General features: G+C 53.9%; 1 protein-coding gene across 3 annotated transcripts in view; it reads right to left on the minus strand.

Annotated features, from left to right (window-relative positions):
* Positions 1 to 4,292: 4,292 nt before the first annotated feature.
* Positions 4,293 to 26,961, minus strand: part of TMCC2 (transmembrane and coiled-coil domain family 2) — a 45,358-nt gene continuing 22,689 nt past the window's right edge. For 2 of the 3 annotated variants that reach the window (XM_008074673.2, XM_021707365.1), the window contains 3 exons: positions 8,400 to 9,334; positions 6,324 to 6,459; positions 4,293 to 5,835 (listed from right to left, as the gene is read on the minus strand). In XM_008074673.2, the coding sequence (XP_008072864.1) occupies positions 5,524 to 5,835; positions 6,324 to 6,459; positions 8,400 to 9,334 (1,383 nt within the window). In that variant the 3' untranslated portion in view covers positions 4,293 to 5,523. Of the gene's footprint in view, positions 5,836 to 6,323; positions 6,460 to 8,399; positions 9,335 to 18,938; positions 19,124 to 26,961 lie in introns of those variants that run through there. The other variant, XM_021707364.1, reaches the window with a different exon arrangement.

Raw genomic sequence — 26,961 nt, forward strand, 5'->3', positions numbered from 1 at the left:
AAGGCAGGGATAGGCTACCAGGGAGGAGGTGCTCTCCTGGGAGGCCCTGTGTATGAGACAGGGCTGCTGTCACCGCCCATCACCACCCAGACTGTCCTTCTGGCTGCCTGGGTGACTCAGGACCAGCCAGCAGGTCTGGATGTGCTGGGACAAGTCTCAGCCTCGCCACACACTGTCCCAGCAGGCCTGGTGGGGGCTGAGCTGCCCTCTTTCTCTGGAAATTGGCTGCAAGCCTTCAGGCTAACAGGTCACTGCTGTCCACTTTCCCAAGCCCTGCCCAGCCCTGCCCCTGGGGCAAATCAGAGCCCTCCCTGGGGGCCCCAGATGGCTGGTAGTGTCTTAAGAGGTAGCTCTCTAGGGGGAGCTCTGGAGGCACTGTGGGGCAGGCACTCACACCTGACACCTCTGAACCTCACCAATGTCCTGTCAATAGGGCAGCACACATATCCATATCCTTATGTTTCAGGTGGGGAAACTAAGGCCCATGACCTCACAATCCCTATTCAAACCAAAGCCCTTTGACGCTGACTTCTGCTCTCTTTCCTAGATCCTACGCCCAGGACCATGGTCTGCAGGAGGGAGAACCCCACACACTGATACCCTTGTGGGGCCAGGGTGGTGGCAACCAGCCTGGGCCAGGCAGGCCTAACCCAGTCCTCTGTCAAGTTAAGGTTTGGCCTCTTGGGCCTGGATTGGCTTTGTCTACCAGACTGAGGGGACAGGCTTCTGGGAATAAGCAGGTTCTCGGCTCCTGGGGAACAGGAACTGTGAGGGCCTCTACTGGCAGAGGTCAAGACTCACTCAGTCACCTTGGCCTTGTACATTTCTGTAAGGTTGGCCTTCAACTTCTCTGAGCAGTTCTGCGCTTTGACATCCTGGGTTCAGGCATGAAGAGAGGTATTAACTGTCTTGGTTTGATACATTATGTTCTAGGCGTTGTGCTAAAGTTCCTTTTATTTTTCTTTTTAAAGAGACAGGGTTGGCCAGGCGCAGTGGCTCACACCTATAATCCTAGCACTTTGGGAGGCCGAAGTGAGAGGATTGCCTGAGCTCACAGGTTCGAGATCAGCCTGGGTAACTTGGCGAGACCTCATCTCTACAACAAATGAAAAAATTAGCTGGGCGTGGTGATGTGTGCCTGTAGTTCCAGCTACTTGGAAGGCTGAGCCGGAACGATCACCTGAACCCAGCAGGTCGAGGCTGCAATGGCCGTGAGCGAACCATTGCACTCCAGCCTGGGTGACAGAGTGAGACTCTAACTCAAAAAAAAAAAAGAGAGAGAGAGAGAGAGACGGGGTCTCTCTCTGTCACCCAGGCTAGAGTGCAGTAGCTTGATCATAACTCACTGCAGCCTCAAACACCTGGGCTAAGGTGATCTTCCTGCCTTAGCCTCCTGAGTAGCTGGAAATACAGGAGCGTACCACCACCCCAGCAATTTTTTAAAAAATTGGAGTCACTCTGTCGCCCAGGCTAGGATGCAGTGGCATGCTCACAGCCACTGCAGTCTTGACCTGCTGGGCTCAGATGATCCTTTCACCTCAGCCTTCCAAGTAGCTGGTGAGTAGCTATAGGTGCACACCACCACGCCCAACTAATTTTTTGATTTATTGTTAGAGACAAGGTCTTGCAGAGTTGCCCGGCCTGGTCTCGAACCCCTGGGCTCAGGTAATCCTCTCACCTCCAGTTCCCAAAGTGCTGGGATTACAGGTATGAGCCCCCACACCTGGCAATTATTTATTTATTTATTTATTTTGAGTTGGAGTCTCACTCTGTCGCCCAGACTGGAGTGCAGTGGCCGCTCCCGGCCACCGCAGCCTCGACCTGCTGGGCTCCGGCGATCCTTCCGCCTCAGCCTTCCGAGTAGCCAGAATTACAGGCATGCGCTACCAGGCCCGGCTGATTTTTTGATTTATTGTAGAGATGAGGTCTTGCTGCCCAGGCGGGTCTCGAACCCGCGGGCTCAGGCAATCCGTTCACCTCAGTCTCCCAAAGGCGTGGGATTACAGGCTGAGCCACCGAGCCTGGCTAATTTTTTGTTTTTAAGAGGTGGGGTCTTGCTATGTTGTCTGGGCTAGTCTTGAACTCCTGACCTTAAGCAATCCTCCCCCATTGACCTCCCAATGTTGGGATTACAGGCATGAGCCACCCTGGCTTGCCTTGTGCTAAAGTCTCGACAAGCAGAGCATCATGTCTCCTGCACTCAAACCTGTGTCATTTCCATTCCTCCTGGCAGATGGGGAAACTGGCCTGAAATCAGCTGGAAGCTTCTCTAAGGAGAGGGACAGCACTGGGATTTGAGCCTAAGTTGGTCAGCCCCCTAACATAGTAGGATCCCAATATCACTTAAGGGCCCTGACATTGAAGGGGAAATTGAGACTGCCATGAAAATCCTTCTGGGTGCCCTGGCTACAGCTGTACTGCCTTCCTCTTCCACCCTGTGACTCCAAGTATCTCCTCCTCCCTTCCCACCTGCAGCAGCCTGGAGCCACTCCAGAGTAACCTGAACTGGCAGGGGTTAAGTCACCCCCCGCTGGCCAGTGCTGGTGTTTGCCAGGGCTGCACCTGCTGTAGCGCCGTGGTTTCGATGAGGCTGGCAGGGTGTGCCAGCTCTGCGCAGGCACAGTAAACACACCTTCGCTAGCCACCCGCCCGCTCAGTGCTGCTGCTGCAGCAGTAACATGCCAACTGCAGCATGGACCCCCCCCACCCCGCAACAGGGGACCCTGGCTGGGGGAGTGCACTATCCTGGCTGTGTCCTTGGTTGAGGGGCTGTGCCTGCAGAACAGATGCTCTGGGAAGGGTCTGCCTGTTGGCCCTGCAGTCTGAAGGAGGATGGTCCCCAGCAGAGGTAACCCTAAGTCAATGTCTCACTCAATGAGGCCAGGTCAGAGCAGGGGTAGTTCACCCTCTTTTTACGGAGGGAACTGACGCTCAGACGCAAGCAAGGAGGCATCAATGCCCATCAGAGGAACCTGGTCAGGCAAGGATTTATTAGACACCGTGCCCTGGTAAGGCAAATGCAGGCTGGCGTTGGTCTTTTTCGCAGATGATCCTGTGTAGCTGGGGCTGATCTTCCCCACCTGTTTGCTTTGCAGCCTGGGCATCAGCTGAGAATGTCCGCCTCTTCCTCCTCCCTTTCAGTGTGGACTGTGGTTGGCAGTGATATTTAATTCAAGGAAAGCACCTGACCTTGGGGAGGAATGTGGGAAATGTCTGAAGCCTGGAGCAGCCACCTCCCACCTGGGGCCCAGGAATGTGGGCTCCAGGCCACCTGCGGCCTCAAGGAGGGGTATGTGCACGGTCCAGGAACAACAGGCAGAAGGCCCTGGTAAAGTCACCTGGTCAAACTCCCACATCATACAGAGGGTGAAGATGAACTGCTGATGCCACCCTCCCAGCGTCCTGTCCAGTCCGGTTGTGGCATTGTCCCTGGCTCTCGGAGTCCTTTTCAGTCAGAGGCCATGAATACAGCTGCAACTTTTGACTTATCAGGACCACAGGATTAGTAGCTATGGCATCCATCCTATAATACAGATGTGGAAACTGAGGCCCAGACAGGGCATGTGAGTTGGCTGCAGGTGCACTAATTCTGGGCTGGGGCCCAGGACTCTCACGTGGGTACTCTCCCCACAACCCCTCCGGTCCCACGATGCTGGAGGTTGGATCTCCTCCTCCCAGTAGGGAGGCTCAAGTGGCCTCTCTCCAACCTCCACAGGGTTCCTGCTGGGAATCCAGAGCTTCTGGGGTGCCCTTCTGTGTGAACTGCCAGGGACGGGTGTTGTGGCCAAGAGTAGACACCGAGGGCCTGGTCACTAGGCTCAGGACCGCACTTCAGCTCCTGGACAGCAGGTGCTCAGTGCTCTGGCTGGGCAGCGCTGGTAAAGCCAACCTAACCCCAACAGCGGCCCTTTTTGGGACTAAACCCAGAGACAGGGTTTAGAGTAAGGACTCTGCTGCCCTCTGGCGACCACATCTGGGCATGGCTGTGCCAGCCAGGCCTCCCGCTGCATACTGGCTCCAAGCTATGGGAGTCTCTTTTTCCCAATTGCTCTCCACCTGAAGAGTGCTCCAGTGGGGGCTGGATGGGGTGGGTTTCATCCTTCCCTATCACATCACTTGGCCCAGAGTTTTGGGTGCACAAAAAGGTGAGAAGGGCGGATGACACCTTGGCTGGGGGTCAGATCCTGGAGGAAGAAGGCCGACAGGTGAGGCCCAGACTGTGTGACCCAGAATGTGGGGAGAGACTCAGTGGTTCCCATGGAGACAACCTAATCAACCAACACTAGACAGGATGGTTTGAAAATTGAGAGGATATTTATTTCTCGGGAAGGTGCACAACAGCTGACAGGCACCGTTTTCCCCCTCTAGGGGATTCCTCTCTCCTTTTCCGAGAAATCCCCTCTTCTTGGAAGTGCCCATGGGAGGCTGGGATATGAAAAGAAACCATACACAACACTCCAGAGCCTTAAAAAAATAAAGCAACAAACGACCTCCTCCACACAGATACACACTTACAAAATAAATAGACGTATAAAAGAGAGGCTGCGCTCCTCCCATCCTGGCGGTGGGGCTGCTTTAGGAGAGTGGGGGAGGGGTGGCTCGGCCCCCTTCTCCCAGCCAGGGAGAGCCAGAGGCGGAATGGTACGGAAGCCTGAAGAGCCAGGAAGCAGCCTGGGCTTCGGAGAGAGGACTGGGCCAGGCCCTCTCCCTGGAGCTCAATGGGGAAGGTGGGGGTGGGGGGGGACAAAGGAACGAATAAATAAATAAATAGGACCCAACATGCTCCCAGAGGCCTGAGGGCTTGGGCTGAGGCTCAAGGGCCCCAGGGGCCTGTTTCCCTGAAAACAGCAGACTGAGAGACAGGGAGAAGGACAGCAGGGAAACACAAGCCACACCCTACCCAGCCCTCAGAGCCTGCACCCTTCAGATCCCAGAAGGGCCCAGCCCCAGCAGCCAGCCACAGCTCCAAAGCAGCTGCTGGGAGCCTGCTTTCTGGCCCTGGCAGTACCCGGGGGCTGGGGACCCCTCCCCGCCCTGAGCTCTCTGGGGCCAGCAGAGCCTTGCTCTGCTCTCTGGGGCCAGCAGAGCCTTGCTCCCTTGCTCTCTTTGCCATCCTCCTGACCATCTCCACGGGAGCCTGGGCGGGGGGCTCTTCCCTGGAAAGCTGAGGCAGAGCCCTCTCCTCCTATTCTCAGTGGCCTTCCTGACCTGGGCATCTTGAGCCCCGCTGGGAGAAGATCTTGCCGGACTGTAAATAGTCAAAACAATTCAATCTGGTGTCCTCCTCTGCTCCTTTTGGCCACGGGCGCCCCCGCCGTCTCAGTCAGGACTGCACGCTAAGCTCCCTTCAGGCCAGCAGGGAGAAGGTGTCAGACAGAAGCTAAGACAGAGAAGGGGGCAGGAGCTGCTGGAATGGACAGTTGGGGCAGGAGGCCAAACCAGACACACGAAGAAGTTCAAGGGTCCCTCCTGGAGATGTGTGGCCAGCTGGGGGCCGGAGAACATCAGGCAGGGGGGGCTCACTCAGCTGGGCAGCAGCACATGCTCCAGGAGGTAGGTGAGGGAGTCCCAGTGCTTCCAGAGGAGGAACAGGACGAGGACCAGGAGGGCGGTGCTGGTGATGCGCAGACGCGTCTTCATGAGGGGCGTGATGAAGTTGGCGATGGTGGACACGAACACCAGCAGCACGGCCATGAGCGCCAGGATCACGTTGATGAACTTGCCCAGCAGCGCCCGCGCGTTGGCGTTCTCCACCCCCTCCAGCTGCACCACCTGCTGCTGTTGCTGCTGCAGCTCCAGCTTGGTGACCCGGGTCAGGCAAGACTCCACGGCTTCCTGCAGGGGCGGGGGGTTGGCATGCGGGAGCTCAGCATGGGCAAGACCCCCAGGCTAGGACCTACCCACCCCATGGAGAGGGTCATGATCCACAAGGGCCCCTCTTGGGAGGCCAGGAGGGGTGTTGGCTGATCAGCTGTAGCTGGGGCAGAGCCCTTGAATGACGTCTCTTTGGGGAGGGCGCTAGGAAGTGGGAGTCTTGATTACTAGGGCAGGAGAGGAGCTGGCCCAATCCTAGCTCCCTCTTGTGGCTAGCCAGGCCTGGGAATTCCAGTTAGTCACTTGCAGGCGGCCCTCGTCTACCAGCTTGCCTTTGTACAGTGCATGCTCTGGGCCTCAGAGCTGCACTCATCTCCACCCCACCCTGCCCCATGCTGCGCTTCTCCTCCACGTGGCTATCTGCCCTGGCGAAGGGACCGACCGGCCTGTGCTCCATGTGATAAGGCCCCTAACCCTCTGGTCGCTGCCAGCTCTGCTGGTGTCCATACCTGGATGTCCCGGGCCCTCTCGTAGGACTGGTAGGCCACCTTCTCCTCCATGCTGGCCAGTTCCTGCTTCAGGTTTGTCATCTCGTTCTGGTGAAGCTCAGTCAGGTCGTTGAGCTGCTCCTCCAGCCGTTCGTACCTGGCAGAGGGAGAAGGAGTAACATCAGTCCTGGCTCCCCGAGCCAGCCCTCACTCCCGAGGTAGATTCATTCACTCTCCCAACAATGACTCAACTCACCCCACGCGTCCAGCCCTGGTCTAATTTTAACAGCAACAACAATAGGGCTACTATTTACACAGCACTTCTTACGTGTGGGCACTGTGCTAAGCATCTTACCCACATGCCCTTCCAGGATTCTCTGTACAATCCCATGAGACAAGTGCCACTGTCATCCCCATCCCCATCTTACAGATGAGAAGAGGCTACATCCTACAGATGACAGAGGCTAAGGAGCCAGCCTAGGATCACACAGCTCGTGAATGGAGCAGTCAGGGAGTGATTGACTTAAACCTGGGCTCTGAAGCCCTGGGCTAAGCTGCTCTCCTGGGTATCAGGACACATGAATGTACAGGACACGGTCCCTGTTCTGAAGACACAAATATTAAAAAATGACTATAAGCTGGGCTCGGTGGCTCAGCCTGTAATCCCGCACCTTTGGGAGGCTGAGGTGAGTGGATTGACTGAGCCCGTCAATGACTATAATGTAATGTAAGGGGTGGCTAGTTCTTTTTTTTTTTTTTTTTTTGAGTTGGAATCTCACTCTGTCGCCCAAATTGGAGTGCAGTGGCCGCTCCCGGCCACCGCAGCCTCGACCTGCTGGGCTCCGGCGATCCTTCCGCCTCAGCCTTCTGAGTAGCCGGAATTACAGGCGCGCGCTACCACGTCCGGCTGATTTTTTGATTTATTGTAGATATGAGGTCTCGCTGCCCAGGCAGGTCTCGAACCCACGGGCTCAGTCAATCCACTCATCTCAGCCTCCCAAAGGCGAGGGATTACAGGCTGAGCCACCGAGCCTGGCTAGGGGTGGCTAGTTCTTATATGGGGTTCCTCCTCAATTTTCCAAACCTTCTTCATATATATAAAGAAGAAAAAGGGCAAGGAGCAGTGGCTCACACCTGCAATCCAGCACTTAGGGAGGCTGAGGTGGGAGGACTGCTTGGACCCAAGAGTTCAAGACCAGCTTGGGCAACTCAGCAAGACCTTGTGTCTACCAAAAAATAAAAAATAAAAAAGTTAGCCAGGCGTGGTGGTGCATGCCTGGAGTCCCAGCCACTTGGGCGGCCAAGGCAGAAGGATTGCCTGAACCCAGGAGGTTGAGGGTGTGGTGAGCCGTGATCATGCCATTGCACTGGGCCACAGAGTGAGACCCCCAACTCAAAAAAAAAAGAAGAAGAAGAAAAAGGCAAAGGGCTAAGGAAACAATCCCCCAAATCCCAGGGGGCAAGTACCGAGTGCCATACAAGAGGCACAGAGTGAAGAGGACAGCCGGCTACAGGAGGGGGAAGGCGAGGGAAGGAAGAGACTAGCAATGCGGCCCGATGCCAGGCTGACCTCAGGAGCTCGGACTGGATGTCCAAACTTCCTGTGCTACATATTTACATCCTCTGACTTACAGGCTTGGACTCATTCGCCTTCACAACAACCCTGTGAGGTAGGGATTCACTTCAGGCCCACCTCACAGACAAAGAAACCAGGGGCAGAGAGTGAACTAGCTTGCCCAAGGTATAAACAACAGAACTGGGATTTGAACCCAGGTAACCTGGCGCCAGAGTCTCTCCGAATGAGAGGGCATGTAGCTGGCCCCTGCCTCAGTTTTCCCTGCTGCACACTAACCACATAACCATCCAGGCAGGGATGTTCAAAGCACCCTGAGACGGGTAGAACCTTCCTTCCACGGGCCCTGCCATCCTGTCTCCCAGCTGCCCTGACCAGTCTGGAGAAAGGCTCCTCGGGGCCTCTTCCTGGCTCCTTCTGGCAGCCCAGGAGCCTTCTAGATGCTCCTCTGTCTGCCTCCACAACCCTCCGTCGGAAGCCTGTGCCCCTCGCCTCAGGCCAGGGTCTGCTGTGCGGGCACCTACCTGTAGCGCTCCTCCTGCAGGCACTGGGTCATGTAGGTGTAGTCCCTCTGCAGCTGAGTCTTCAGGTCCTCCATGGAGTCCTCCAGGTGAGACTGGCCCTCCTTGATCTCTCGCAGCTCCTCCAGCAGCGCGTCCAGGTTTCCAGGGGCGCCGTACAGTGCGCTGGACTTGGGGCTCCCCAGGGCCCCGCCGGGCCCAGCCCCAGAGTTGCTGCCCGCTCCGGCGGAGCTGGCGCTGGCGCTGGAACACTCATCGTCACTGCCGTATTTGGGGCTGGACACGAGCGTGGCACTGCCGCTCAGCGCCCGGGCCGCCTCCTCGGGGGGCCCGTCTTCCAGAGGGTCCTTCAGGTGGGCAATGTTGTCGGCACTGCCAAACTTGTTGCGGATGAGGCTGGCGAACTCCCGGGGCTTGGACACCACGGCAGTGTGGGTGGCCTGCGAGAGGCCCGAGAGGCTGCCCTTGACGCCCTCCACCACGCCGCCCCCAAAGCCACTGATGCCCGCGCGCACGTTGGCACCCACGTCCTTCAGCCCCTGCTGCATGTCCCGCAGCACGTCCTTGGGCTGCCGCGAGGGCCCGTTCTGCTCGATCTCCTTCAGGCGCCGGCGGTAGTGCTCCAGCTTCTTGTGCAGCTGGGCGATGGTCTGGGCCGACTTCTGGTTCTTCTTCTCAAACACCTGCTTGATGCGTGACACCTGCTGCTTGTCCGCGTTGTTGGCCAGCTTCAGGTACTCCGCCACGTTGTCGTCACGCGCCTCCTGCTCGATCTTGATCTGCTCGGTGATCTTCAGGATCTTCTGGTGCAGGTGGTCGATGGCGGCCTTGGTCCGCTGGGGGTCTGGCGCCCCATCCGGCACGTCCAGGCTGATGGGGCCATCGGTGTCACCATGGCCGGTGGGGACGCTCAGGGCCACAAGGTCTCCCTTGTCGACCTGGAAGGAGCCAAGCAGAGGAAGCACAGATAAATCATGACACCATGGGAGTGCCCCTGGATGCCTCAGGACTTGGTTTCTCTACCTGGAAAATGGATGCAGGATGAACAGGAAACTTCAGAAGAGGAGCCCAAAAGAACCACCGCAACAACAGTATTCCTGTCCTGCTGAGTACTGGTTTGCCATCGGCAAAGGACTCTCTACCCAATCCCTACAACATCCCTAAAATGCAGTCTAGGAAAATCTGTTCCTCCTCTGGCCCAGGGAGCTCAAGCAAGTTGCTCAGAGACACACAGCTAGGAAAAGACAGAACCTCTTCCAGCCCAGAACTCTTGATCCTCCAGTGCATGGACCAAACGGGTCTGAGGCCTCATCCGAGTCAGGGGGTTGGATTTCTCAGGAAGGAGACAAACTGTCTCTGGACTCAGTTTCCCCATAAGGCTCCTGCCTTGAGTAGGCCTCTCCCTCGGAGCTAACCAAAGCCTACACTTTGGCCCCATCCTTCCTTGCCTTCCCCACCCGTCTTCACTGTCACAGCTCAACGAGCCACCCACCTTTGCTGATGCCTTTCCAGGACCCCTCCATTACCTTCCAGCTCTCTGGAGTTGTCAGCAACCTCTTCCGCTTCATAATGGTGGGAGCCCCCAGCCCTCCTCAGTCTTCCAGGCCAAGTCCCCAAGGACTGAAGCCCGAGAAGTAACTCACAGGCCAAGGGCAGCAGGAACCAGTCTGGGGGCCTAAGGGTGCCAGCTGCCCAGTTTTTAAGGGGGTGAACGCATGGGAAAGAAACAATAGGCTCTGCTACTGCCCCCCAGACAGACAGGCTTCCTGAGCACATGAGGGTGGCACAAAACTTGGGGAGACCAAGCAAGGAAAAAGGCTGAGAGGGAGGAGAGAAAGGAAGGGGAGGTCACAGAAGATAGGAGGGATGGGGAACGCAAGGCTGGGTGACAGCGGGCAGGCCTGGGGCTGGCTCTCCCGCGGTCTGGCTCCCCTTGGCCTGTCAGAGGATCTCTCTGTCCACAGCTGAGTCCCCAGTGTCTTATCGCCACACAACGGAAGCAGCAGGAAATGGCTCAACCCCACGTATTTTTACACACAGAACGCCCTGAGTCAGGCCAGGTCAGATCACTCGCGGCTTCTATGTATGGGAAGGGGCAGGGGTGCGGTCAGATGTATGTGGGGGGAGGGTTTTAACACAAAGAAAGTGGCCCAGTCACACTCACTGGAACCGGAAACGGTCCCTGCCAATTACGGGCAGAAGTCACTCTGCTCAATTTCTGCCAAGGTGCAAAGTTATTGGAAAACACGATAAAAACAACAGCCCTGCCAAACTCAGGAGCCAACGGAGGGTGGCTCCTCTCTGGGCTTCCTCTGGGGCTTGTTCAGGTCAGTCTCCCTGGGGATGCTAGGGATGATGAGAACCCCTTCCCTAAACACTCTGAAACTTTCCTCTTACATTTGCTTCGGGTATCCCCTCAGGCCCCCTGGCCTCCCACTAGGCGGTCACATTTTCAGGACTCTGCCCCTCGAAATTTCTTACCTTTCATACCAGGAAGTCAATTCCACAGTCATCCTTAGATGATTTGCCCCAAGGTCTTATTGTCAACGCCAGTCTGACTTAAAACTCCACCCTGCAGTTAAATCCTTCTCTTACCTCTCATTCCCTGAAGTAACAGCAAACAGCCCATCTTTCTATTTTCCGGATGTCCAGTGTCCTCGCCCATAAAATGGGGGTAATCATATCTACTCTCAGGTCTTTTGTGAGGGTTACATAAGATAATGTTCAGCAAGCACTTAGCAGAGTGTGAGGCATACAAAAGGCACTCGTTAAACGCTGAGTCTGGATCTAGGCAGCGCAATCCTTTTTTCTCCCCTGGGAGGAAAAATGTCTACAATCAAGCTGGCCTAAATTTATTTCAGAGATTATACCAACACATTTACTCCATATTGCTAGAACTACACAAAATCAAGTTCTATAGGCAACACAACAATTGGCTTTCGATGTTAAGAACCTGGCTCTCTCATAAAGGTGTTCTCCTTTCCAAACACCCAACACTCTTTTACTCTTTTCCTGCGAGAAAGAATATCCAGAAGAAGGGTTCTGAGTCTGGCTGCATCACAGTCATTTGCTCATCTCAGTAAAGGTGAGAGCGAGGGGGCGTGGCTAATGAGGAATGGATTTGAAATGCTGTGAAAAGTGAAAGTGCTTTAGGACGCTGAGGGAGTGTAAAACAGCAAATTCCCCTCCTGCCAGAGCTCCTCTGGCAGCTTGGTCCTCTCCTCCCTTGATTTGGCATCTGTTTGGCTTACAAATAGAAAAGCAGAGTGAAGCTGGCTGTGAAATCCCCGTGAATGAGAAGAGAATAGACACTCCCAGAAAAACAACTGGGGCCTACAGTGGGTGCAGAAGCCAGGGCTGAGGTCCTGGTCTCCTTGTCCACCACTCTTCTCTACCCTAGAGCCCTGATTAGAGCCTGGGAGCACTACAGCTGGAATCCTGCTCCTCCCTGTCCCTCCATGGAAGCCTGGAGACCTCCTTGGTGACACGAACGTCTACAGTGCCTGGATCCAGCTGGTCCATCTCCAGTCACAGAACATCCCCACTCTGTTCTCCTCCCTGGGGAGGGCTCAACTCCACCCACTTCCAGGGAGGTGGCACCTTTTTCCTATGGTCTCTTGGCTCTTCTTCTTGAATTCTAAATGCCTTCGACAAAGGGTAAAGATGACAACTACAGTTGGTTCTCTGTATCCACGGGTCTTACATCTGTGAATACACCCAACCAAGGATCAAAAATATTTTTTAAAGCAACCAGCCAAGCACAGTGGCTCAAGCCTGTAATCCTAGCAATTTGGGAGGCCGAGGTGAGGGGACTGGCTGAGCCCACAGGTTTGAGAACAGCCTGGGCAACTTGGTGAGACCTAGTCTCTACAATAAATCAAAAAATTAGCTGGGTGCAGTAGCACGCACCTATAATTCCAGCTACATGGAAGGCTGAGGTAGAAGGATTGCCTAAGCCCAGCAGGTTGATGCTGGGGTGGCCATGAATGTGCCACTGCACTCTAGCCTGGGCAATGGAATGAGATTCCAACTAAAAAAAAAAAAAACCAAAAACCAAAAAGCAAAAACAACCAATAAGGCCAGGTGTAATGGCACAAGCCTCTAATCCCGGCACTTTGGGAGGTTGAGGCAAGAGGACTGCCTGAGTCCAGGAGTTCGAGACCAGCCTGGGCAACTTGGTGAGACCTCGTCTCTACAATAAATCAAAAAATTAGCCAGGCATGGTGGCACATGCCTGTAGTTTCAGCTACTTGGAAGGATCGTCTAAGCCCAGCAGGTCAAGGTTGCAATGGCCATGAACGTGCCACTGCTATCTAGCCTGGACAAGAGAGTGAGACTCCAACTCAAAAAAACAAACAAACAAATAAACAAAAAAATAAAAAATAACACAAATGACAAAACAATACAGTGTAACCACTATTTACATTGTATTAGGTATTATAAGTAATCTAGAGATGATTTAAAGTATACAGGAGGATTGCATGGGTTATGTCCAAATACTACACCATTTTATATCAAGAACTTGAGCTTTCTTGAATTTTGGTATTTGCAGTAAGTCCCCCATGCTACCACCAGCATTTATTGACATATAAATGCATGGCTCTAAGTGTTTTACACATATTAGTTTATTTAATCCCAGTAACAACTCCACAAGGTTGGTATTATTATTTCCACTTTACAGAAGAGCAAACCAAGGCCCATAGATGTTAAGTAACCTGCCCAGGACTACACAACTAGTAAGTAAAGAACCTAGATTGCGAATCCTGTCTGGTTCCAAAGCCCAGGGCCTAATCCCACCTTGCGGAACTGTGCAGGTCCTGAAGACCCACAGCTTGAGACATCCTTGCCAAAGACAATCTCCCTAGGGAAGCCACAGTCTAGATCAGCGGTCCTCAACCACAACCCAGACTCACTCCAGAGCAACTGAATTAGAATTTCATGCAGCTGGGACTGTGGGCTTTTACACCACAAGTAAGTAAGGAAAAAGAAAGAAAGAAGTGTTCTAGCCAGGAGAGATGGCTCTCACCAGCAATCCCAGCTACTAGGGAGGCTGAGGTGGGAGGATTGCTTGAGTAAGAGTTTGAGACCAGCCTGTAGTGAGACACTGGGAAGGAGGGAAGGAGGGAGAGAGGGAAGGAGGAAGGAAAGGAGGGAGGAAAGGAAAGGAAAGGAAGAAGTCCTCCCTGTCCCCATCCTGTTCTCTCCACAACTAAGTGCAAATTCTTGGAAATGTCCCAATATTGGCCACAGCATTTAAAATCACTTCTGATGGCTTACTACAATGATATCTCCAGCTTTCCTTGCTGGAGCTAATGCCTAATCCTAGTGGCCTACACGAGCCTTCACTTGCCCATCCTAGCCCCCAGGCCCCTCTCGCTCTTGGAGATGTGTATGCGCACATGCACACGTGTGCTCTTGTGAGAATCAGAGGGGGGCGATTTTTGTGTTGAGGGGGAGGCTGGGGGAGCATGGCGTGGGAGATACCAAGATCCTGTTTGTGGTTTTGGCCCTTAAGGCTGAAACACCTCAGCGGCTGCTTACACTTGAATTAACTGCTGTGAATAACTCCCATAACTCCTCCTGCCAACTGGCAGCTTCTACGACTGACTGAGCATGGGAGATCCTAATTCAGAGGCTGAGTTCACCCCTTGTGCAGCCTGGAGCCCAGCCTCAGGAAAGCATCTTAGGACTCCTCCCTGACACCAGCCTCTTGCTTAGGTCTCACAGTCCCCACCTTGCTCCTCGGGGAAGCACGGGAGGGATTCAGGGAAAGTTTACCTGGAGCCCCAGCCTGGACTGTGAGACACTCCTCAAACTAGGGTGGAGTGGCCTCCCTCTGGTGCAGACCCCACATTTATCTCCTTCAGATCTGCCCTCGTCCCACATAGGCTGAGCACACCTAGGATAGGGTCTTTCAGGGTTTGGAGAACATCCTGCATGCTATCAGGAAACACCAGGCATACCGCCCCGCTCCCTCTCTCCAGGGTCTTCTGTACCAACCCCCATCCTAAAGGGAGCTCTGGACCTCCCAGGCTCCTGAGACGCTGAGCTGTTTAGTTACAAATGAAAACACAGAGTTGAAGCTGGCGTGAAATCCCCATGAATGAGGGGAGAGACACTCCGGGGCCTGGTGGCGCAGAGGAGTGGCCCAGGGCTGTGGTCCTTGTCCCCATGCTGTCCCCTCCACTCTATCCTAGGTCCAGGCTCCAGCCTAGGAGTCCTGCAGCAGGACACCAGCTCCTTCCTGTCCTTCCATGGAGGCTTACACTGCCTGCTGGTCAGTCTCCAGTCACAGAACAGCACTCTGCTTTCCTTCCCTATGGAGGGAGGTGGTCTGTCTGAGGAAGGCAGGGAGCTCTCTGTGCCTGACCTTCCACGCACACATCCCCACAGCGACTGCTCCCTTTCAGGACTAGAGGGACACAGGGCAACTGAGGTGAAGAGAGACAAGGAGCTAGCAGACCGACGGCAAAGGTACAAAGGGAGATTATGCTTTAACAAAGGAAGGAAAATTAGTGAACAAGAAGAAAAAGAGGAGAAAGCCGTTCAGAGTGATGGACAAGACAGGGTATGAGAGGAGGAGAAGATTTGTCAACAACAGCAAAAGTAGAGAGACAGGATACAGGGCTTGTGTAGGACGCTGGAAAAGGCCCTGAACTTAGAGTTTGACACCTGTTTAGAAGCTGGCTCTGTCCTAACCAGCTGTGTGCCCTTGTGTATGTCGTCATCATCCCTGAGACAATTTTCTCATCTGGAAAGGGGGTAATTCTAACCTACTTCGTCGGGTTATCAGGAGGGTGAAATGAAACACCGCATGTGAGGGGCATAAAGCAGGTGCTCCAAAACAAACACAAGTGAGGACACAATTCACACCCACCAGAATGGCTGTAATGATGTTTTTAAAGGAATTAAGTCTTTAAACTTAATTGTACAGAAATCGGAACCTTGTGCACTGCTAGTGGGGACGTAAAGTGGTGCCGCCGCTGTGGAAAACAGTTTGGCAGTTCCTCAAAGAGTCAAACCCAGAATTACCATGATCCTGCAATTCCACTTCTAGGTACCTATCCAAAAGAACCGAAAATGAGTATTCAAATACTTGTACACCAATGTTAAGCAGCACTATGCACTACAGCCAACGGATAGACACAACTCAGATGTCCATTAAGCCAAGAATGAGTCTACAAAATGTGGCATTTCATATAACAGAATATTATTTGACCACAAATGGAATGAAGTACTCATAATGCCATAACACAGACGAACCTCAAAAACATTATGCTAAGTGAAGGAAATCAGACAAGAAAGGCTGCATAATGGATGATTCCATTATATGAAATACCCAGAATAGTTCAATCCACAGAGGTAGAAATCAGATTAGTGGTTTCCAGGGGCTGGAGTGGGGAAATGAATGGGAAGTGACTGCTTAATGGGAATGGGGTTTCCTTGGGGATGATGAAAGTGTTTTGGAACTAGATAGAGGTGATGGTGGCACAACCTGGGTGTGGAAGGCCAGAGTCCTCCACCCACCCGGACCAGCCCTCATGAGTATCTTGTTACAGAGTGGGTCTGCAGGAGGGCATCGGGGTCCTACATCTCACTGTCTTGTGTTCAGTGGAGCAGAGGCTTTTCTGTTAGACACTCCCAATGCTTCTGTCCTGGAGCTGGGTGACTAGAAAGAGAAGCAATACAGATCACTCGACCCCCAGTCACCAGTAGGGAAAAACGCCCAGGGCCTCCCAGTCCGGAGCAGGGAACACTGCTCCTCTCTCCAAACTGTCACAGAGCCTCGTTTGGCCCATGCTACCCAGCTCTCTGTCTATGCCCAGCCACTAGCACCACCCATGGAGTTGGGGCCCCTCACGCCATGGTCTCCTCACCCCACCCACCTGCCTGAAATGAGCTGGCCACTCCATGGAACTCTCCAGATTAATCCCCGTGAGCAGGATGGATAAGCTCTGAGAAGAAGATAACTGAGCAGGGAGAGTCACACTTCTTCCATGATCCCCATCCATGCCAGACTAGCCCCTGCTCAGGGAGCCCACCAGCCAGGGCCAGGGCCATAGAACCTGTTCGGCACAAAGCCTGAGGCCCAAGAAGTGCTGATGAATGTTCTGGTTGAGCCAGCACTGGGACATTCTCTGAAGTGCCCCAGAGCCAACTTTCCCTATTCGCCTCCCTGCTCCAGGGAGAACTACCCTCAGTCCAAGCACAGCTGGGGGCACCCTCTCCACATGACCTTGACGACACCATGGACTTGCCTCCCTGCCCCCTTTCAGCAACACTAAATGAAGCTGGATTAGGCACTGTGCCAGATTATTGGAGCTCCTGGGTCAGGGCTCTCCAGCCCTGGCTCCTGTGGCCTTCCAGGGGCTCCCGCCTCCTCCTGGGCCTGAGCTCAGTGTCCTCGTGTCAACCTGACACTGGACATAGGATGCCTGCCCTTCCTCTCGCACACTAGCCCAGCAGTCGGGACCCCTGGGGCCCAGAAGCAAACAGTAGATGCTGTCAGGGCAGGAATTATCCAGGCGAAAGTGAAGCTCTGTGGAGGGAGGGGAAGCATACTCGCTATGTAAACTGGGAAATGTGAATCATGGTCTTTCTTCAACAATATAAATTCATTAAAAATTCTGCAAGATGGACCACAGAAACAATTATCAAGGAGTAACTGCAAGGAGTGTGCGCTCCACCCCTGTGCACCCAAGTGCACAAGACACTGCAGAGAGCTCCATACCTGTGACCACCTCACCCTGGGACAGGCAACCCCTTTCCATTCACAAGGAGCAGGCTAACCCAGGATAAGGGGCCTTCCTGCTTCTCATCCTAGCCATCTCCTCAAGAGATAAGGTCACTCTCAGACCAAAAAAAAAAAAGCAGACAAAAAGCAAAAGAACTTTTTGGGTTTTCCTTTTGGAAAGCAGGGCAGCCCTGTCATCCTGGGAACAATGGAGTCAGGTGTCAACCCTGACTCGTCTATGGGTCCAGCCAAGCAGGTCGAGGCCCACGCAGGGTGCTGCTCCTGGGAGCAGGGTCTGGGCTTCCAGTGGGTCAGAGCCCAGCAGGCGAGTGTGGCTCAGGGGCTGTCAGGCCTGGGTGACTCAGCAGAGATGCTTCAATCTGCTGACTGCTGCCCCGTGACTCTGATTTTAGCGGCCTTCTCTGGATGGAGAACACTCAGATTCTCTTTTTCTATTAGTTCCCAGAGGGAGAGGGAGGTCAACTGGCCCAGGATGAGAAGAAAACCCATGGCCAGCTAAAATCCTTCCATCCAAAGAGGTTGTTTGATCTCAGAGTGAAGCAGGGAGAGAGGGAACCTGGCGTTCCTCACACTGACCCACACTGCAGACAGAGCAGGCTGGAAAAAGCATTCAAACCCTCAGTCCTGAAGTCAGGTGCTGACCCTGTTCTCCCAACTCGGCCGGTACAGCCTTAGTGGGCCGGCACCTGTGTCTTCCTGGTGGGACTATGGGGGCAGCATGAAGCTGTCCAATCTGTCTCTGGATGTGTCATCACAACCCACCCAACCCTCCCCAGATGAGCAGAGGGGTGGGGGAAGGGAAACCGTCCCCCTATCAGTTTGACTGGTGCCCCGGAGTCTAAGCGGCTTTTCTCCCCAGGGCAGAGAGCAAACGCTTAGACACTTAATGGGGTACACGTGGGGCAGTACATACACTTGAGCTGGTTCACCAGGGGCAGAGTGGAATGAAAAAATTCCTGCAGCGAGGTCCCAGCCACCTCACGGGGGACTTGAGGGGCAGAGCATACCCTAGGAGGTTTTACAAGGCATTTCTCACATTGCTACAAGGGGACTGCAAGGTGCAGACGACAGCCAGACAAGGAAGCTCACGCATCCTTCTACATAGCACCCACTCATCTCCAGGCAGCGTGTATACAGTCTGCTGCCTAGTGTCCCGGCAGCTGGGTACTAGGGGGAGGCTTCCATCTGGCCCCTCCTGCCACCACTAAGCTCTTCCTCTCACCTGGACTCTAAGGAGAATAAAGCCCTTTTGCCCATGTAAACATCCTGTGCTCCTCTGGTCTCCTTGCACCCACAGACCCCAGCTGGCACCCCAAGCTGCCTTCTCACCTCAGAGTCGTCTCCATTCTCCAGCTTCTGAATTCTCCAAATACTTTGCTCCTTCGGAACTCTCCCACTGTCCCCGTGGGGTCAGTACCTACTGGGCTTTCACACTCCCCTCTCCCTGTCACTGTCTGTCCAAAGGCAGAAGCAACCACAATCAGGAACGCCCCATAACTTAATTTCACATCAGCTACCCTGGCCCTAGCTGAAGTGCTACATGGCTGCTGGTTTCTGATGGCATCTTTCCCAGGGTCCACTTGTCCTGCACAGAGTGCCCACACCCGACCCCATGGGCCCTCCCAGCACTTGTCAGCCTAAGCCTCCTCCCTTCTCCCATCCACAGTTCTCTCTAGTTGCAGGAGGGAGCACAGCCCACCTGAGTAATAGCAGAAATGATCTGTTCCCATTCCACAACCCCGTCCTGCCCAGTGAACTTCACTCCTTCCACCTGCCAGGGACCTCACCTGTGTGAGCACCGTTTCCCGAAGCCGTGCTGGTGACAAGGTAGCGGGGGCTCTAAGGCTCCAGCTGTCCGTGGACTGTGTCAGGCTGCTTGGGTCACAGTCCCTGGGCAGCACTGGGCTGGCTGCAGGAAGCCGGGGCCTGCGAGCAGGTGTGCCTGAGCTCCCAGGCTCTGCAGCCGCCATCTCCAGACTGAGGCCCAGCCCGGGGATTAGGGGCGGATTGCTCTGGGAGATTTCCCCCTACCCTGGGGCTCATGGCTGCTCCTTCCCATCTGGCAGGAGACATGGAGGAGGACCCAGCTCTGATGCGGTGCCCCTCCCCAAGCCCAGCTGTTGCCACTGTGAGTGCAGTGTGCATGAGGATGCCCAGGTATGACAGGCATTGATGGGGGTGGGGGGACCATCGCTTAAGGGATGGTTGAGAAGGGTTGAAAAGTGTGTGCAGTGTGCCCACTGGGACACACATAACATGTGTACCTGCACTGCTCACCCACCCAGATGGGCGCTTCGCCCTGTCCCTCCCATCATGTGTGTCCAGAAATGTCTCCCGTGATCAGAAGCCCCGTTCACAAATAGACCATGGTTTTATCAATTTCCTGCTTCAGCTCAGACTGGAAGTGAGCCTCCCAGCCAGACTTCTGGGAGGAGGAGGAGATCTCCAAAATCAAAAAGGCTGGAGCCTGGAGGGGAGCTCCTCAGCAGCTTCTATCATAGCCAGCTCCACCCAGAGGCCTCTTCCTCTCTCCTTGCTCCCCTACCCGCTGGCTTGTAGCACCATCCCTTCCAAGCGGCCGCTCTACTCCAATGATCACCTGGTGGAAGCAGGCAGCAGCCAGCCTCACCAGAACTCCTCGGCCCTGGGATCCTGTCCCAGAAATCCACTCTCTGCGCTGGACACCACTGTGGCCACTTCTCCACTAGCCTCTGCTTCCCATTCCCCACTCTCTCCCCTCTGGCACTGCCCAGGCCCAAATCCTCAAGACAAAACACAGATGGTAAACTCACAGCAGTCTCTTCCTCCTTGGGCTTCATCTTGACAGTCACAGCAGGAAATCCTATAAGTGGCCAGCAGAGGGGGCCAGAGGTCCACAGTTGAGGACAGCAAGCAGTGGGGAAACTGGGTGGCCAGCAGAGAGTCCTGGAGCCTGCTGGGTCTCTCTAATGGCAGTTTCTTGTGACACAATGACCATTCAAAGAAGACATGGATTCTGCACCCACTTGAACCCAGTGAGGGACTCAGGGTTTAAATACTGGGGATCAACATTGGTCATGCTGACAGGGCAGTCCCAAGTTCAAGACGGTACAAAGAGATAAGGACCCAGTGCTATCTCTAGGGGCCAGTGCCAGGGCTTGCAGCCAAAATCACCAAGATCGGGAGTCCCCATACCCTAGGCTCATGGAAACCATACAAACATTTGTGGTGGCCAATGACTTGGGGTTTGCGAGCACAGAAGCCTGGCAAAAAAAGCACGTTACACAGGTTCTGATTTCTGGGGCCAGCTCTGACCTGTAGGGTCAGGGAACACTTTTGGCAGCTCCCCTACTTCTGCACTTCCTTTGGTACTGGATCTACTTGGCACCAAGTCCTGTTCTTCCTGCATAATGGTTATTTGTAAATAGGTCTCATGCCTATTAAACTATAAGGAAGGCAGGGATCAGATATCATGTTTACCTGGCCCCAGACTGTGCCTAGCGTAAGACCAGTGCTCCCCCAATATCTGCATTGTAGGATGACTGAATGATCTATTTCATTTAGCTGCCAACAAAGACATACGATCCACTGTAGTTCTGTCCCAGGTGGCAACAAAGACAGGTTGGTCTCACACTCAAGATACCCCTTCTCTGGTCCCTCCTTTCTAGGCCCCACCAAGTTGAGATTTTTTTTTTTTTAGTTGGAGTCTCACTCTGTCACCCAGACTGGAGTGCACTGGCACACTCCCAGCCACCACAGCCTCGATCTGCTAGGCTCCGGCGATCCTTCCACCTCAGCCTTCCAAGTAGCTGGAACTACAGGCGCGCGCTACCACACCCGGTTGATTTTTTGATTTATTGTAGAGATGAGATCTCGCCAAGTTGCCCAGGTGGGTCTTGAACCCACGGACTCAGGCAATCCACTCACCTCAGCCTCCCAAAGCATGGGATTATAGGCTGAGCCACCGAACCCGGCCTAAGTTGAGATTTTTAGCCTTTCCCTAAAAGCAAAAGGGGAGGAAGAGGAAGACAAGGCAGTAGGAGACAGAGGTGAGGAGGGGCTGGATGGGCTGAGAGACCTGGGGTTCCTCTCTGCATGGTGGGTCTTACTTACCAGGCTTCCCACAGAAGAGCTTCCTGCTCACAAAAGCAGGAAGAGGTACTTACAAGGCCACATGGCACCACCAAAATGTCCCTGGGGTGAGCTGCCCACAACACAAGCATCTGGCATCTCCCGAATGGGAGGTTTCAGCTCCACTCCAGGAGCAACTTACCCGGCAGCACAATAACTGAACAGCAGGAAGAATGGGATTGGAGGGTGAACCAATAGTCTGCTAGGAGAAAAGGAACACTTAGGAACCAGGGGGATGTCTGCCAGGCAAGCCAGCAGGAGAAAGCGTTTTTTCCTCTGAGTCTGTTCTTGTCTTTATACATGAGAAGCGTTCCCAAATCTGCCAAGAACACAGCACTTCCTGCTCGGGGGGGTGAGGAGCAGAAAGCCCAAGGCATCGCGGCACAGTGGGAGAGGCTGTGCGGGGCCCTGAGTGTGAGACTCACTTCCATTCTTGCTGAATGGTCTTGGTCGAGTCACCACAGGCTCTGAGACTCAGTTCCCATGGCTGCAATGGGAGGAGAGTGTGAATAGTGGTGCTGAAGGTGAATGTGTCTAGCAGTAAGACATGCCAAGGCTGGGCTCCTTGGGCACTGGACAAGCCTTTCAGTGGCCCACAGGGTGTTTGGGAGTCAGAAGACCTGGTTAAATCCTCACCCTGCCACTCGATAGCTATGTGGCCCCTTGGCCTGTCCGTGCTGCTTCACAACTCCAAGAGGAGCCAGGACGGTGCCAAGCAGCAGGTTGGACGAAAAGGCCTTTGGAAATAAGACCAGTGGCACTGAGAGATGGAGGGGAGGGTAAATGAGCCACACCTCAGAGACTCTCTGCAACTGAGTCTCAGTTTTCCTAGCTGCAAATGGCACATTTGACCGTTGTCTCCCAGGGTTGTGGTGTGAATGCTGAATGCCCGACACTTTTTTGTTTTTGCTGTAATAGGCGACTAGTCCTGAGGCTCCCTCAGCATGTCTGCATGTACACATGCACACATAAACCACGGTGTTCCAGACAGTACCTGGAAGTCTTGGCCTGGGACGGAAAAAAAAGAAAAGTAGCCGCCACAGGGAACAAAGATGAGACAGAAGCAGGCAGACACGGGAAGAGCTGCTGCCAGCACTAAAGCAGCAGGCTCTGAAAGGACATGGCGACATGGCAACTCTCCTTTTCAAAGAAAAGGACCATGGGGTAAGTGGCATCATATGCACTTCCTCGTCAGTCACGGCTGTTCTCTGGTGGATGGCCTCAAGGCCCACATATATCTCATCCAGCCGCAGTCACCGTCAATTCACAAGACAGCCAGCTGAGCTGTGGCAGCGGTCTCTGGCCTCACTCTCTCTACCCTTCCAAGGTAAGCCTGAGTCCAGGGGCGACAGATGGGCCCTCATCATCCTGGAAGGGTAGACTGGAAGGAAGCCCAGGTCCTGGGCACAGGCTCTCCTCCCGGCACGTCCGGAAGATCTGTCTTCTCATTTACTGGGTTCCCCTTAGTTTAGTTTGTTCTTCCATATCCCTCTTCCTCTTCCCTTAATTTTTATGCCATGCCCCTTCTTTCTTTAACACTTTGTTTTTTGTTTTGAGTTAGACTCTTACGCTGTCACCCAGGCTAGAGTGCAGTGGCATACTCAAGGCTACTGCAGCCCCAAACTGCTGGGCTCAGGCAATCCCTCTGCTTCAGCCTTCCAAATAGCTGGAACTACAGGGGTACCCCACCATGCCCAGCTAATTTTTTAAAAAATTTACTGTAGAGATGAAGTCTCACCAAGTTGCCCAGGTTGGTCTCAAACCCATGGGCTCAGGCACTCCTCTTGTCTCTGCCTCCCAAAGTGCTGGAATTATAGGCGTGAGCCACCGCGCCCAGTCGTGCTATGTTGTTATTCTTCAGTTCTCTCCTCCCTACTTTACTTTCTCTTTAAAAAAAGAAAAGGCAAACCACACATTTTGAAAGGTGGAAAACCAGAGAAGTCATAGGCTTTAGGAGCAAAGAACCATGCTGAAAAGCAGCTAAATTTAGTAGCTTAGAATATAAAGTGGGGCCTTAAAAAAATCTTGGGCCCCAAATATGCTGTGAAAATCTCCCAGTGAGGATTCTTCCTTGGAAGACTGGCAGCTTCTCTGGTGCTCACCAAGCCCGCTTGGAAGTGGAGGTTTGGAAAGTGGTCATTACTCAGAGATGCCTCCCTAGTAACTCACTTTCAGACCCAGCCAGAAGGTATATCCTCTTAGAAACATGCTACCAAAGAGCCCTGCCTCCTCCCAGGGAAATGCGAGAGGAAGATTAATACTCTTCAGTGTGAACTACAGTATCCAAGGTGGACATGTTTCCTAGGAGCATGTGGAGAGGCACAGCCAGGCAGCTGGGAAAGGAGACAGATCAGGCCTGAGCACACGGAGCTGCACAACAGCCTCCATGTGACACACCAGGCCACCTTTCAGCTGCTCCCTGAGATGGAGGATGCCATCCTTCCTGCTGATCCTTCGCCAGTCTAGTGCCATTGACACTCCTATCTCAGGATTCTTTCTTGGGCACAGAGAGAACAACTACCTAGGTCACTTTTAGGTAAACCAAAATGTGTACCAGGCAGGCAGAAAAGATGCACAATTTCATGGCCTTGTAGTGACTTTGTTTCCTTGGAGGAGGGTATACCGGGAACAGGCCCGAGAGAGTGACCCAGAGAGGAAGTGGCATCTCCTTTTTGGGCAATTTTTAGGAAGCAGAGCACCCTCCACCCCACCCTATATGCCAAGAATAATCTGGAACGATTTCTTTCTAAAAGCAGAGGACTGAAACACAGAACTCTTGTGCATTCCTGCTGACTCCAGGGCTCAGAGCTTACACGAGCTGATGTGATTAAATGAGAGAGGTGTGTGAAAGCATTCTGCAAACTGTAGCATGCTGTTCAGCTGACTGTCGACGCCAGAAAGGCTTTCAAAGGGACATGACCAGCACATCCTGGGGGGCATGCCCATGATGCCACTGATCCCTGAGAAGTCTGTAGGCAGGCACAGGGCCTAGATTATATTTGGGTCTGAAGCTGCCTTCTCGGGCAGTGAGGAAACCTTATATAATGAAGTTAATATTACAGAGCACTGGTCTTTCCAGGGCAGGGTTCGCCTTTCCAGCTGCCCAAAGGAGGCCTCCTGGTCACAGTATCACCTTGGATCTGATTTAGCTTGTGCTGAGCATGCTGAATTATTCACTAGCTGTGGATACTGGCCCAGCCTTGGGGTCCCAGGGGTGGAGTGTCTGGGGAGCTGTACGGAAAAGGAAAGGGACGCAGTAAGAACTCCCAGGAACAGACTTGGGGGAAGGTCAAAGAGGACAAGAGAAGCAGAGGGCCCTTGAGTTAGCCTCTGGATGATTGGGGCTGCTAACCAGGGAAGCTGCTTGCAACACCCCAGCACCTGTCCCAGGAGAGAGAAGGAAGGTAGGAGAAGGTGACTGTCCCCCAGAAAATATACTCATCCCCGCCAGCCACCTGCTGCAGCTCAGGGGAGCTGCTGACTCCTTAGGAACCTAGAAGGAGCACAATGGGGTGCGCACATTCATTTCTGCTTCGATTTCAGAGCCCTCTGTCCCGTAGGGTATAAAGAGAGAAAGCCCAAACTGTGCTCATGAAAAGAAGAGGCAGAAGCAGGGATCAGGTTAATGATACCGTATTTCCATTGCCTCATCTGGCACCAGAGTGGAGCAGGGTCACGTTTCTCATCTCAGGGATGTGGCAGATCCAGGGAAGAATGTGCTCGGTAGCTGGGGAGACCTGAGCCAACTCCCATGACCCATGGCTCACATCATCAGCACCGGCTCCTCACCGTCTGGAACCTGATGACAGAGAGCTTCTCTTGCTGTTGTTATCAGCTCCCGTGTAGGGGGCTGACACCTGAACCACAAGCACAACTTCGTCTTGAGCAGCCCTGAAGTGTGTCTGAGGGAACCGAGGCGAGGGAGAAGGATACCTGGCTGGCATCTCCCACTTGTATCTGGGCTGGCATCATCTCAGCCCCCAGGAGCTACAGGGAACCAGAGAGAAAGCTTGTCTCCCACAAGGTTTTGGCCTAAGCTTAGGGACAAGGGGGTTAAGAAGACATGACCTCAGATCTTGGCTACATACAGGGGGCGATCTAATTTCACCCCATGTATCCTGAGGAATCTGTATTCCCAGAAGCCAGAGCTAATCTGAAGAACACTGAATACTTTCAATCTAGAAAGAAAGTCAGTGGGTGTTAGTGGGAAAAATAATGAATAAGGGTAATTCCGGAGGCCAGTTGTTAAAAAAGCCAAGAGGGTCCTACTGCTTATGATCTCTGGTGCCAGAGCTTTGGGTGAGAAACAGAGCTCTCATTTCTGGCCCACCTCTTAATTGGACAGGACCCCCTATAAGGCAAGGGGCTTCACCTGAAGATGAGGACTTCAAACCAGACTAAAGGAAGGGAAGCAACTTCTTGGCTCTCCAGGCACAACAGGATATACTGCTGTGGTGGGGCCCCAAGGCCTCTGGGAAACAGGGGTTTTTAATCACCAAGACGGAGCGACAGTTCATGGCAAATCACACAGTGTCCCTGCCCTGAGCTGGCAAGTGGCTGGGCATGGCCTTGGATGTCGCCTCTGAGGCTGCTGGGCTGGCTGCCTCTGGCTCTCCCTCTCTGCCTAAAGCACCTTTCCATGCAGAGAGGACAAGACGAGGGAAGAGAAGGTGAGACAGGGGGGGGAGGAGGGGAACAGAGAAGGCAGCTGCCCTCCCCCGCTGGCAGTGTGAGGGAGGGCAGGCTGGCAGACGCCAGAGGATGTACGTGAGGCTGTGTGACTCAGGAGATGGATGCATTCATGTGGACAGGCCGAGTGACCAGCTGGACCCTGTAGCAGGGCCCCTTCAGCCCCCCATGGAACCAGGACCTATAAGCTCAGACGCATCAGGGGCCCCCATGGCTGGCCAGTGGTCATGTCTGGAAACTTCTCTCAGAAGAGCCGGCCCCACCCACCTCTGAACCAGCAGACTCCCAGACGTAAACAAACCAGGGCCCCTGGGTAGCTGCCAAGATCTCAGTCTTCCTGGCAAGAGCCAGGAGCTAAGGGCGGCCCCTCACTCACCATCCCTCAGAGTAAACATGGGTGATTATTTACACTGGGGTGGAGAGGAAATTTTGTTGTTACATAAATCTGGTGGGGGAGTGTCCCGAGAGGAGAGGATGTGTAGAACTTGCTCTGGTTTAGATGATGGGCTGAACTCCACTGCTTTCCCTGTCTGGGTCCTAGAGATAATACCTCCATGAGGCCACGGGAAGCGTCCAGCCAGAACATCATCCCTCCACCCTCACCTCTTCACCCCGAAGCACGACTGGGGAGAGTCTAGCCCTCTTTCCCTCCTTGCCTGCTCTTAAAGCCAGGGAGAGTCCTCCTGACCTGAGTGCTTCCACGTAGTCTCCTAAGGCTGCCCAGATGCCCTCCCAGCTCTGCACACTTCTCAGCCACACTGAACAGGAGGGGAAGGGCGAACAGGGCAAGCTGGCAGAGCTGGCTACAAACTCAGCACTCCTGGCCTGTCCTTTCCTGATGCTCCAGCTGAGCACATCTTGCACAAGCCCAGGGCACAGCTGGGGAGAACTTCTGAGGAAGGCAAGAGGGAACTGATGCCCACCAGACCTAGGAGTGATGAGAAAAAGGGATACAACCCTTTGACCCTGCGTTTTCCAGGAATTGCTGTTAAGCAAAAAAAGAAGAAGAGG

Source organism: Carlito syrichta, unplaced genomic scaffold, assembly GCF_000164805.1.
Source record: "Carlito syrichta isolate Samal-C Ts95f unplaced genomic scaffold, Tarsius_syrichta-2.0.1 Scaffold316857, whole genome shotgun sequence".
Classification (NCBI taxonomy): Eukaryota; Metazoa; Chordata; class Mammalia; order Primates; family Tarsiidae; genus Carlito; species Carlito syrichta.